The 12,626-nt window shown below is 46.9% G+C and overlaps 1 protein-coding gene across 4 annotated transcripts in view; it reads left to right on the top strand.

Annotated features, from left to right (window-relative positions):
• Window positions 1-12,626, top strand: part of GRIP2 (glutamate receptor interacting protein 2) — a 291,325-nt gene that overhangs the window by 242,716 nt on the left and 35,983 nt on the right. For 3 of the 4 annotated variants that reach the window (XM_032994911.2, XM_032994913.2, XM_032994912.2), the window contains 5 exons: window positions 2,484-2,631; window positions 3,375-3,544; window positions 7,506-7,631; window positions 8,505-8,657; window positions 8,863-9,049. In XM_032994911.2, coding sequence (XP_032850802.1) covers window positions 2,484-2,631; window positions 3,375-3,544; window positions 7,506-7,631; window positions 8,505-8,657; window positions 8,863-9,049 — 784 coding nt within the window. Of the gene's footprint in view, window positions 1-694; window positions 803-2,483; window positions 2,632-3,374; window positions 3,545-7,505; window positions 7,632-8,504; window positions 8,658-8,862; window positions 9,050-12,626 lie in introns of those variants that run through there. The other variant, XM_032994915.2, reaches the window with a different exon arrangement.

The raw sequence follows: 12,626 nt of genomic DNA, 5'->3' as shown, positions 1-12,626 counted from the left end.
TTCCTTAGTAACAAAACCCTAGAGAAATGATGCAATCAGTGTTAACATGCTGTATCCATCTTGAAGTCAGTGTCACTGGCCTCAGTGATGCTTGATCTGCAACAGTGTGATTTCTGGCCCTCAGTACATGCTGGGCAGCATTTGAGTTTAAGTTCTCGTGAATGCTGAGCCTCCAGAACAATTGCTCAGACACTTGGCTTGTGAGAAGGGAGCTTGCTTTAAGTAAGGTGAGATTTGTTGTGAAACACAGGAGAGCCACAGATTTCTTTTCCACAGATGCTGGGTGAGTTTGCAGCCATGCGTGATGGTGCAAAAACACTCGTGTGCCAAAGCAGCAAATCCAATTGACTCCCTACAGTAAGGTTGTTGCATGGCCTGCCCTGGCCTCTCTGTGTTTCTTTTTCAATTAGCTTGGGTGTAATAGCCCCATTTTAATTATGCCTCGCAATTATTGCTAAATTGCAGACTCCTGACCTTTTATTTGAGCCAAATCTTTCTCTAGAATAATTAATAGAGGCTTGGCTGGTATTTCCTCAACAAATGCCTCTGTAAAATGGATTTGGAGCAATTCTCATCCATGCCACTGGAGATGGGAATTAAAAGGAACGGCGGGGTGGCCCGTGCGGTGGGAGGGAGGGACTGTGGGCTGGAGGCAGGGCTGTGATTTCCTACAGTCTTATTGATAACCTGTGTCCTGGAATGGGAGTAGGTACCCAAAGCTCTTTTCACCATCATGCTGAGACCTCCCTGGGAAGCACCTGGCAAGGCCAAGAAGCTTGGATGCTGGATAAAAACAAGAGGAGTAGGTATTTTCCTTGCAAAGAAAGGTCTACTACTCCAGCAATTTTTTTTTCTTTTTTTTCTTTTTTCCCCCTATATCATTCCCTTCAGCTGGAGGAATATATGTCAGTGTCCCTCTTCAGAGGATGTGTGCTAGACACACATAGACTGCAAAAGCAACATATAGCTAGTGTTTGCTGTTGGAAGAGATCCTCAGTCTCTTGGTGCTCCCTTTGGTAACAAAGGCTTAAGTGCACCTTCTGCAAGCTTTAGCTGCGTCCTTTGTGCATCTTTTGATTTAGCTGGGTCTGTGCTTTTTGCCAGGGAGGGCCTGCAAATCTCCCCAGTGTTCCTTTTCAACAGAGAATAAACAGTGTTTTATTTGAAGCCTGCATAACCTTTAACACAGCTCATTCCTTTTCCTTCCTCCCCTGGAAAAAGGGCACTGTGAGTAGACCAGAATCTGAACATCTCCTGGATGATCCCCATAGGAAATTTCCAATGGAAATTTCTGTCTCCAGATACTCAGCATCTTCAACAAATCTCAGGAAAGACCTTGCTGTGACTGAGCTTGAGATGTGCATTAATGCTCCTGTTTATTAGAGAGCAAGAATGAGCCATGCATCAAGTTTTGGAGCCAAGTAGCATCAGCATTTTTAGTGGAGCATAGCTTTGGAAGAGAAAATCCTTACTATGAATAATTAAGGGCTGAGGAGTCATCAAGCTCTCAGAGGGCTCTGCTGGCCTTGCCTTCGAAGTAGATGGCTGGTTTTCCACAAAGTGCTTTTGTGGGGGGTCAGACTACACATGGGGTGCTGATTGTGGGATGTCTGGTGGTGATAATATGTTCATGAATCCAGCGTCTTTATAATGGCTTTAGGTAATCTGGAAGTAAATGTGTGCAATAGAGGTGGAGGGAATTTCTGTCTAAGCAGCCATAGACACAGGCTTTCTTTTTCTCCCCCTTCCTCAGAATAGATGAATAGGTATGATGCAGGCTTATACTAACAGGTGTAATTTCGTAGGAGTTTCATAGTCTCAGTTACAGCATCTATTAAGCTTATTGCAGAAATTCATCTTTTAAACATGAGTTACCCCTGTATTGTCTGATGGGAGAGAGGAGGCTTTTGTAAGCATGCGGGTAGGTAGAGCTGTGTCTCTGCTCCCACTGTCGCACTGGAGGAGCTGAAATGAGCAGTTGAGGCAATTTTTCAAAGCCGGTGCTGAAGCAGACAGGAGTTGACTGACTTGTGTGTTGATAATCAGCACACAAGACTTCTGAGTACTTCAGAAAGTGGGATACTGTTTCTCTGAGCATTTTCTGTTTATTTGGGAAGAAGCCTATAACAGTAATGTCCTTTTGATATTCCTTTTTTGTGCTTTCAATACCATTGATGTGACTGCTGCACAGCCTTTTAGCAATTTCTTTCTCGATCTTGCTATTTAGCCCCAAGAAAAGAGGCTGTGTCGATAAGTGAATTGTAATATCTCTTCACTTCATTATCATACATATTTTGTGCATAAGCAATTTTTCTTCTTGAGTTTACTTCTTTGTTAAGTTACCACGTGATACGGGGTGTAGGATGTCCAAACTACAGGTTTGCTTATGCACATGGCAAGTCAGCACTATTGGCCAACCTCCTGCATTTAGAAATGGAAAAAGCTGTATGAGAAATGTCTTCAGATGCTCTCTTGTTTTGCAGATACTGTAGCAAATGCTTCAGGTCCTTTACTAGTTGAAATAGCAAAGACTCCGGGGTCTACACTAGGAATCACACTGACAACAACCGTGCACCGGAACAAGCAGGTCATTGTCATCGACAAGATCAAGCCAGCCAGCGTGGTGGACAGGTACAATTCTGACCCGGCTGCTCCTAGCTCTGCTTTTCCTTTCTCCGCTGTTTTTTTTTTTTTTTTTTTTTTTTTTCCCCCTTGTTAGTTATATGCCATTCTTCCCTGCCTCGACTTGAAATGGCTATGTCCATATATTGTTAGCACTAAGCATACTAAAAATATCTGACCCAACACCAATGGACACTTCTCACCAGGAATGAATGTAACTCTATGCATGTGAAAGCTGAGCTCTGTTTTAAAAACCTCAGAGCTGTCTGCCCTGGGGCTGTGGAATGGCAAAAATCTATTGTGGAAACTTCTGGCCAGACCCTTTTCCTGATGGGCAAGTCAGCTAGTGACCCTTTACATGGGGATGCGGAAAGACAGACTGTTACGCAGCCCTAGCTGTGTTCGTGTTGTGGTTGTGTCGCTGAGCTGAAATGCTGGCTTATAGGACTTAACTACACTGCTGGGTGAGCCCTCAGCCATCCAATCTAGCTATGAGTGGGCACTATCGAAAACTTAAAACATCTTTCTCAAGCCACCAGCAGCACTGACTCAACCATGAACAATCTTAGTTGATATTTTGGGCAACACTTGAATCTAAGGTTCAAATTAGAAGTTAAAAAATGAGATATGAAAAAAAATTCATATGAATTCACACAATAATTCAGTTGGATTTTGTATGTGTCTGCTCCCAACTGTAAGGATGTGGATTGTGGCCATGTGTATGATTACCTCTCTTGCTGTTTCCTTTGCAGATGCGGCGCATTGCATGTTGGCGACCATATTCTCTCCATTGATGGCACGAGCACAGAGCACTGCTCCTTATTAGAGGCAACTCAGCTTTTAGCTGCCACTTCGGAAACTGTCAAGCTAGAGATACTACCTGTTCACCAAAGCAGGCTGCCTTTGAAGCCTCCAGAAACAGGTGTGTCCTCTGTGCAAACGCTGTTGGTCACCCTCAAAACTCACTCGAGGTTCCTGCTGGGGTTCTTGCTGCTTTTGAATGCTGGCAACAGACTCCAAAGAGAGACATCTGTGGAGGGGAAAAAAAAAAAAAAAGATGTTTTGATGAAATGCATGTGATTAGATGACGTTCTTCAAGGATTTGAATAGGAAAAAAAGGTAACATCTGTGCTTGAATGGGGAAATTGGAGTTGGGAATCCCAGGGTTTTGCAGTGCTGAGTGCTGTGCAAGCTGCTTTCTTAGTACCTCAGATAAGAGACTTTAATGGAGAGGGAGGAAAACAACCCTCGTGCTGGCAAATGTATTTCCAAGTGCAGTTTTCATTTGCTGATGCCTGGTAAGGCTTTGTAAAGGATGCGTCAGCAGCTAGGCAGGGTCCTTATGGACATCCTTAGGAAACAAAGCTGTAACGTAAGTGTTTGTCTTCCAGACCAGCCTGTTTGAATGGCAGCTGTGTCTGAGCAGCAAGGGGTAGAGTGAATGCATCTGTAGCTGCTGCTTTCCATGGTCCCCACCAAAGAAATACTTGGCAAAAAAAATGCTGGCTCCACTCCAAAATGCCTGTAAACATCATTAGGAATTCACCCTGGTGATTATCCTTGTTGCCCACCTTTAGTTTCTCCTTACATGTGAGAGGCTGACTCAGCCTCTCTTATAAACTTCGTTGCAACCACAGCCTCAGTACTAGTAGGTTTGTTGCATCTCTTGCCTACACTTTTGTTACAGTCCTCACTGGTAGTCTTGTAATTCAGGTGGTTTTAGGCATGACTCTTCAGTACCAACCCTTTTTTCAACCATTTTCAAGCACTTGTCTCTTGGGGACATGTGTTTTAATAATATTGGTGCACAGTAACCCTGGGTACATCTCTTCTTTCCATTCTCTTCTGGGGCGGTTTGGGGAAAGGAGGAAAGTATCTGTGTTGTCTTTTTTAACGTGATGCAATGTAACATAAAATCTAACATATCTAGAAATAAATCTCTTACATGTCCAGTCCAATTTCTGCAGAATTAAAGCAATTTAACAAAGGAGATGGATGACTTGACCTTTGTGCCCAAGAAAAAATGGAAAGCTATAATCCTTTTTCAATGGCAGTTAAAATGAACTATTCTCCTTCCATTAGTGCCCTGGTCCTAATCTTCTTTCAGAATGTATGCAATCAGCAGCACCTTAGGAGAAGGAGAGTCTGTGTAAGGACAGCTCAGTGCTTTCACAGCCTTTTTACCCAAACCTCCATACATCAGATCAGTTTGCTGTGGCAGAAATACAGAACACAAACTTGGGAGAATAATTGCAACCATAAATATGTAAAATCGAGGCTATAACAATTGTTCCCTCGTTTGATTAAACTCCTTAAGACATGAGGGATCACAGGGAAGGATGCCGTTCATGCACATGGCTGTTGGGAGGCAAAGTTGTGTGGCTGGAAACCTGTGCTTGATCCTTCACTAGTGCTGATGGTGGGGACAGGAAGGAGAGCACTTTGTTCAAGAGGAACAGCTCACAAAGCTGCGCTCCTCAGTGGTGTCACCAGCCACGGCGCCGTGCAGCCCATGGTGCGCAGCCGGGGAACTGCACCAAAGTTGACAAACTGTGTTTGGACTTGGGAGAGATGCTGCCTTCTGCTCCAGAAGCTGAGTGCCAATTCCACGGGCTGCTTTTTCTTACTTTAGGGAAACAAACAGGGGCAGTAAGGAAAAATGGGCCATGCAAAAACAAACTGTCGTGGTTGGCAAGAGAGTGAAGCCTGGGGAAAGCAGATGAGGAGAGGAGACCATGTAGATGCATCCCTGACCAGCACTTGCATTACTAAGTCCTTCCAGTGTGTGCCTGCATGGGGCTTGTCATATTTTTTAAAAGTGGCTTCTCATGCAGTCAAAATCCTGTTACTGAGGAGGTAGAGAGGGATCGGAAGCTGCAGCAGCCATGCAAAAATACAGTCTAATGCTGAAGCATGGGATTTATCAAACTGAGTTTGCTTTCTCTGTGGCTGTGGGGGCATTTGGAGAGTTTGTTGGAGGATTATACCCTGCTCACAAGATCAACAGGAGTGGATGGTGCCCAGGAGTGGTGCTGGGATGGATGGGTTTCCTCAGGCAAGGATGATGTGCAAAAGCTTGGGAAAGGCTGTCGTAGGTTTTTGTCACAAAATTGTCCAAAATCTCTTCTCTTCCCCAGTGCACTGACAGCTGAGTTTCAAAGGCACTTTTTTCTGTTGTCAAATATGAGCTAAGAATCTATAGACAAATGGGAGAGTTTTAATTACTATAAATGGATTAAATGATTTTGTATATATGCCCATAAGCTCTGTCCTCATATTCAAAGTGTTTAATTTTATTAAGAACTTCCATTTTTGTCTAGATATAGCTACAGTTATTAATTTTATTTTTGTTTTTAAAAGCTGCCGGGCTCTGAATTTACTTTTGAATCCACAAATTAGATACCTCAAAGCTGGAAGTGTATTTTTTAAAAGCTCAGTAGACTAGGTGATAAATTCACAAAATGTTTAGTAAAGACTGAATATAATCACTGTATTGGTTGAAAAACCTGACCTAAATGATTTGATCCCTGTGATACAGACAAAATGGATTTCCACGGTTAAAGGCACTAACAGATAACCTTTAGATGAGATCTCTGGGTGGACTCACTAAATAAACTGAATCCCCGTTCCAGGTTTACACCCTCAGAAAGCTCTGGTAGTACCAGCACTGGCGATGTTTCTGCCTACTTGGAGGACGCAGAGCCTGGAGATCTCATCCTGGGAAGGTGGTTGCCAGTCAGTGCAAGTGGTTGCAAGGTTAAGAGCTCTGGGGTAACTTGTGGCTGCAGTGATGCTCCACTGTGGGATGCCATTCGTGTTTAGTGGAATAAAACAGATGCTTGCAATCTTGTTCGTTAGCCAGGAATTCCTCTCAGAAGAAAATAGATACAGACAGCAAGGTGCAGAAATTTGGGAGAGAAAACCCAGTGCTGTTGGGCAAGGAGAACCAAACTGGCCCTATGCTGCTTAGGGGCAAAGCGAGAGTCAGTGAGGACAAGGGACCTGTGCCTGGTGTTTGTGTGAGGCACTTCAGGGGAGACTTGTGGCGTTGTGACTTGATGTCACAAAGTCACAGTTCCTGGGACGAGGGATTTTCAGATGGCGGATGTCACACTGCAACAGATTTCTGGCAGCATGTGCTGGGCTGGGGTTAGGGTTGAAGCTAAAGGAGTTGTGTGCCCTTAAACAGAGTCTGCCATGTTGGTGCCATGTTTTAATTTACTGTTTGCCACAGTGTTGGCATCTTTTCCTATGTCAGTGGCCCTCCGTAATTGCCTTTAAGCAGCCGTGTATAAAATCCCGTTTGTTCCGGTGAGCTGGAGGCGGCCCTCCACTCCTCCTCTCTTTCATCCATATGTGCAGTCGCGGCCAAGAGCAGCCACTAAACAGCCAAACACTGAAGCCAAGTGAAGTGCTCAAAGCAGTCCTTGGCACACGTGGAAGGTGTTGAGCCTTGTCCCTGGGAGGGCAGCTCCAGCAGCAAGGTGGGAAACAGCGCAAGGAGGTTTCCCTGGTGCTGTTGAGTAATGCTGATGGCCTCTGCGGGAAACTTGTGGCTGGAGGGAGCTTCTGCACGTCACACAACAGACTGCAAATGGTAATGACATCTGTGCATTGCCAGCATGGCTTAGACAGGCCATTGGTTCAGGATGCAGAGGTTTTTATGGAGAAGATGTGAATTTCTGCCACTTTACATCAAGTGTCGTGAGGTTACGTGGGGATGCGTTTTTGCTGCTGGTGCTTGACACACTGTGGTTTGGTCCTGACTTGTTCAGAGCCTGCATGAGGCTCTTTTCAACAACATCCTGTCTCGTGCTTCTTACCTTTTCTTTCTCTCACTTCTCTTCCCTGCCTGTGGTGGCTTCTCCCCTGGGTGCCATCAGTCAAGGTGCAGAAGAGTGACCACCACCACTGCTGGGACCCTTGTGTCAACTACTGTCACACCCACCACCCCGGGCACTGCAAGACACCCACTTGGAACCAGACATCTGGACAGGACTACTGCAAATGTAACCTCAGTGCATGGTGTTGCCCCCATCCCTGCGTGTGTTCATTCATGTTGTGCCCCTCCATTTCCTTAATACCCAGCTCTAGCCTGGCTTGTCACTCATTTCCTCCTCAGTCACCTGGGTCTGTTTCCACAGGTCCAGTGCTGAGGTACAAAACCAGTATCTGCAGCCCAGCACACACAGATCTTGTAACTGCAACAAGAGCAGTGTGCTGGGCAGACCCATGCTCCCATCCTAAGTCCTGCACCCCAGTGCCTGGTTTCGTACAGCAAAAATGAGTTACTGTGGGACAAGGAGGGCATCTCTGGTGATGTGTAGGAACGTGATACGACAACACATCCATCTCAGCCCTGTGCCACACAGCATGTTAGAAGCAGGATTATGGCTGCTTCAAAATCTGTAAACCCACCTCTTGCAGGAAGCAAGCTTAGTGCAGTCCCAGGTTTCTTGTTTTATGGCAATAAGAAAGGGAGGAGGAAACATTACACTGTGTCCAAACTGTGGGAAGCGAACAGGGGAGACCAGTTGCCCAGCAGCTCAAGTTCAAGCTGTGGTTTTTCTTTGTATGTGTTTAAGGTTCATTAGTGCCATCGTGCCAACCTGCTGTTGGCTGCCCTGCATCCACGATGCATTTCTCACCCGGTGCTGTGGTGACAGGCAGAGGAGTTACTGAAGGCACTGTGCACTGGAGAGCAATGTCCATCTGCAGTCCAAGCCCACTCTCACAGCTCTGCTGGAGCTGGAAGCCCAGGACAAGGTTCTCACCTTGTCTTGAGCCCTGGAGCTGGCAAGAAGCAGCTAGTCCAAGCCCATTAGTGAGCCCACTACTGCACCTCTCTGTGCATGTCCTTAAAATGCTCTGTGTTTCCCCAGCTCTGGTGGCTGCCAACTTCTCGTCTCCCACCATGAATGCGCAGGGCTTCCCCTGCCAGAACTCGAACACGCTACCTCGCAGCTCCCACCCCATGAGCCCCCGCACCACCATGCTGAGGAGGAGGCAGAAGAAGAAGGAGCACAAGAGCTCATGTAAGAGTGGTGGTGGGCTGGGGCTGGGTTGGACGGGGTGTGCATGCTTGCCCTGCCGTCATTGTTGACTGTTAGCTGGGGTAGGACTGCTCATCCAAGCACTGTCAGTGCCTCCCTCATCCTCGGTCACTGTCCTCACCACTGCCAGACCAAGTGCTATGTTGGCCATGGCTACCCTGACCTTCTGCCTCTCTCCTCCTCTCAGTGTCGCTGGCCTCCAGCACGGTGGGTCCTGGCGGGCAGATTGTCCACACAGAGACGACAGAGGTGGTGCTCAGGGGAGACCCTTTGAACGGCTTCGGACTTCAGCTCCAGGGAGGCATCTTTGCTACTGAAACCCTGTCTTCCCCACCTCTCGTCCGTTTTATTGAGCCTGACAGCCCGGCAGAGAGGTTAGAGACCTTGCCCTTGGATGCTGATGGTGCTGCTGCTGAACATTTCATGGTTTGGTTTGTTTTCTCTCCTCAGAGGCTCATTTAGATATTTACTATCATCCTTGTAATATCTCCCATTCTTCACTGGGCATGGTTTACTGTCACTGCCATTTCTGCACTCGTCGGCTGACCGCGGCCTCCCTCGTATCCCAGGTGAACGTCTTGGCACCAGGCTGCGGCTGTTCTGGGAGGAGGAGGAGGAAGGGAGCGTATGTCTGTGTGAGAGTGCCATTCCCATTCCTTTTTTTTGTTGTTTTTTCTTTCTCTTTGAAAGACAAAGCTTTTGTCTGGGTGCAGAAAGGGAAAAGATCTAAACAGGTAGGCCCAGCAAAGTGTTATCTGCCTGGTTTCATTGTAGCAGAGCCCAGATATATAAATTGGCCTTACAGCCAAGATTCTGAATCACAGAGGAGGGCTCTGGTTGAGGAGCAGGTAGGTACTGCGTTTAAGCTCTCTTGATTTTTCTTCTATAACGCTGGGAAAAGAGCAGAACGGAGGAGTGGCATTAACTGTTGCATGTCACCCCATGGAGATACTGGGAACAACTACTCCTCCAACGGCCGAGCTTCAACTCAGGAACTCTGGCTAAATTTTTCCCGATACCCTTGCTGGCTGGATTTAAAGTCCGCTTGAATGCCTGTGCACTACAACGTAGGTGCCCTCTAGCAAGGCTTTACTTACTCAGTGGACCAGGTTCCAGCATGGCTTGAGACCTTGTGGGTGGAAAGGAGATCTGGTTTCATTAGGCAGATGAAATAGTGAGGTGATAGAGTTGGCACTTATGCCCCTGTGCTGGTTTCTCTTCCTGCCTGTGATTTCCACTGCTGGTCCATCATGCCAAGGAGGTGCAATGATATGGCACTTCTCAGCTCCTGCTACAGACACTTCCTTGGGAGGAGAAGTTTCCGAGGGCCCCATCAGCATGTGCTGATGGTTTGGTGTCCCCAAGCCAGCCTGAGAAAACAGCACACGATGGAGTCGTTTGGTAGGGACAGTGTCTGCAAAAGGAAATGCAAGTCCTTGCTGTGCAGACCAATCTCTGTGTGATAGCTTCTCCAGGTGGCCAAGGCAGAGGCAAGGTAGAGCACGAGTGCCTGGTGCTTGTGTCTGTGAGAGGACAGGGACAAGGGGCTGCCACAGGAAAAAGAGTTGTCCTCAGTGATGTAGGTTAAGAGAGATTTTAAAAGCCTTTTATGCCTTTTTTGTTGTTGTTGTTTGTTTCCAAACAGGGTTTAAAAATTAAGATGATTGTGTTTTGGATTTTTTATCCTCTATTACCAGGATGAACTTGGCTCACATTGCAAAGCACCCAACTCCTTTTATAAATCAGGCAGCAACAAAGCCTGCTGTCCCAGGGGACGAGGGAGATGTGCTGAAATCTGCCAGGCTTTGCTTTATCCTCTTGCCAAGCCTGGAGTGAAAGCAAAGACTCACGGTGCAGTCTTGCTTGGCTCTAATGTGTCACACACGCTGCTCTCTCCCTCAGCTGCCCACCCACAGGATTTGTGCTCTCCTGGCTGCTGCTTTCTGGCGACAGGGAGCAATCCTCTCTGCGTTTGCAGCCTGGATTTGATTTGGGGATTAAATCTCTGTGGTGTATTTCTTCCTTTGCTAGAGCATGCTTTTCTTCCTACCTGGCAGGAAAACACTGTCTTCCCTCCCCATCTTGAAGCAATAAGTGCACTGGGTTTGCAGCAAGGTGAAAAAGGCAGTTTTATGTTTTCATTTCACTTTTTGTTTCTTACTGTACCACAGAGCTTGTTTGCTCCATCCTTCCTAGATACCTTACTCCCTGCCTTTCAGAGGTTCTGCTGTAACAGCAGCCCAAGACATGAGAGCCATTTTTCTCCCCTTTACCAAGCTGGGCTCTCAGCTGAGGCTGGGCTGTGCTCTTTCTTACGCTGCAGTTGTTGCTCTTTGCAAAAGAGGGTGAGCAGTGGGGATATAGGGAACAGGCTTAGGAGCCTGGGTCTGTCCTGCATGTTCCCACACTCATATGCAAGACCTATGAAATCTGAATGTGCTGTTCTACAAGCACATGATCCAAAATTGCCTTGTCTATTTGGCTTGCCGTGGAGGAGCTGCCTCTTGGGTGTCTAGCAAGTTGGAGTACTTCCAGGGAGGAGGACACACCACCCTCTTTTCAGGGAGGTTGGACTGCCTTTCATTTATTATCTGCTTTGTGCTAGCTTATGGCAGGCAGTTTGAAGCAAAAGCTCTCATCTGTCTGAACTGTAGTTTGTTTTACAGCCAGTAGCCTCCAATAGACCTCCCTCCTCACCTGTTGTTTTGTTTCCTGGGTGCAATATGAAGCTTTTGGGCTCCAAATGAGACAGTGATTCAGCCCCTGTTATCAGCAGGGAGGGTGGAATAGGAAGATGCCTGATGTCCCCTCTTGGCTGCTTTGAAACACGCAGCTTTTGTGTCCTTTCTCCCCCATCTGTCATTGACAGCAGTGGGAGACTATCTGGCTTCTCCATCTCGGTATCCAAAATCAGTGCTTCCTGCTGAGTTACATGTTTTCTAGCTCTACTCAGACACAATTGTTTGATCATTGTGTTTCTGGTTTTTGAGTATTAATAGTTTGCAAAAGGAAAGTTTAGCAGCTGAGTGAAGCTGTCAGCAGAGCTTTGATCCGGGCTGGGACCCACCCACCATTGTGCACGCAGAGTTGTACGTACGCACACAGATGTGCATGTCTGACCTGCACAGGCCAACTCAGGGGTATGTAAGGGCACAATGGACCGGTTTCTGCAGCCAGGAATGTGGCCGTGGTCACAGCTGCTGCTGCTCACCCCACAGCTGGAGTGACCATGAAGATGCTGCTGATGCTGAGTAAGATCTTCAGCACGTGTCCTGTCCAGGGCTTGAATATGCGCTGCTCTGTGTCTGCCGAGACACCTCCACTGCTCTGTTGCTGTCTTTGAGCCCAAGGAATGAGTCATGACAAGATGCAAGTCTCTTGCAACCCCAGGGAGACATTCCCATCATAGACTCCAACATGTCCATAGGGCTTTCTTTCACTCCAGGAGATGCCTGTACTCTTGTTCTTTCTGATTTTAAAGCATTTCTCAAAGCACTTTGTGAGCTCTGATGTTAGACTGTGCATCTCTGAGACAGATGCCTTCTCTTTTGGAAAGCTGCCCAGGAGGTGTGTGTAGGATCCCACAACAGATCCATGGAGAGGTCGGCAAGAGCCTTGAATCCCTGGGGCCTGCTCCCAGTGCAAGGGCACATGCCAGTTGGAAACTGGTGTCTCTGGAATTATTCTGAAGGGTTAACAAGGCATGTCAGGTCTTCTTGCACTTGTGGAGGGAGCCAGAAGGTTGCGGCTTCACTCCGCAAACTTTTATAAACATGAAAGACTGGGGCTTAAACAACCTTGATTGACTGAGGCTAATAGTAAAAGAAATAAAATACTTCCAACCTAGCAGAGCTATTGGCTGTAAAACACCCAGGCAAATCTACCCTGAGTGAAGAAACACAAGAAATGGTTGTTTTGTGAGAAGGCAGCTCTGGTGGGAAAGGTGGCAAA

The sequence above is a fragment of the Tyto alba genome, unplaced genomic scaffold (genome assembly GCF_018691265.1).
Source record: "Tyto alba isolate M040663 unplaced genomic scaffold, T.alba_DEE_v4.0 Super-Scaffold_3, whole genome shotgun sequence".
NCBI lineage: Eukaryota > Metazoa > Chordata > Aves > Strigiformes > Tytonidae > Tyto > Tyto alba.
The sequence above is the reverse complement of the archived record's forward strand: the minus strand, read 5'-3'. Positions and strand labels throughout refer to the sequence as shown.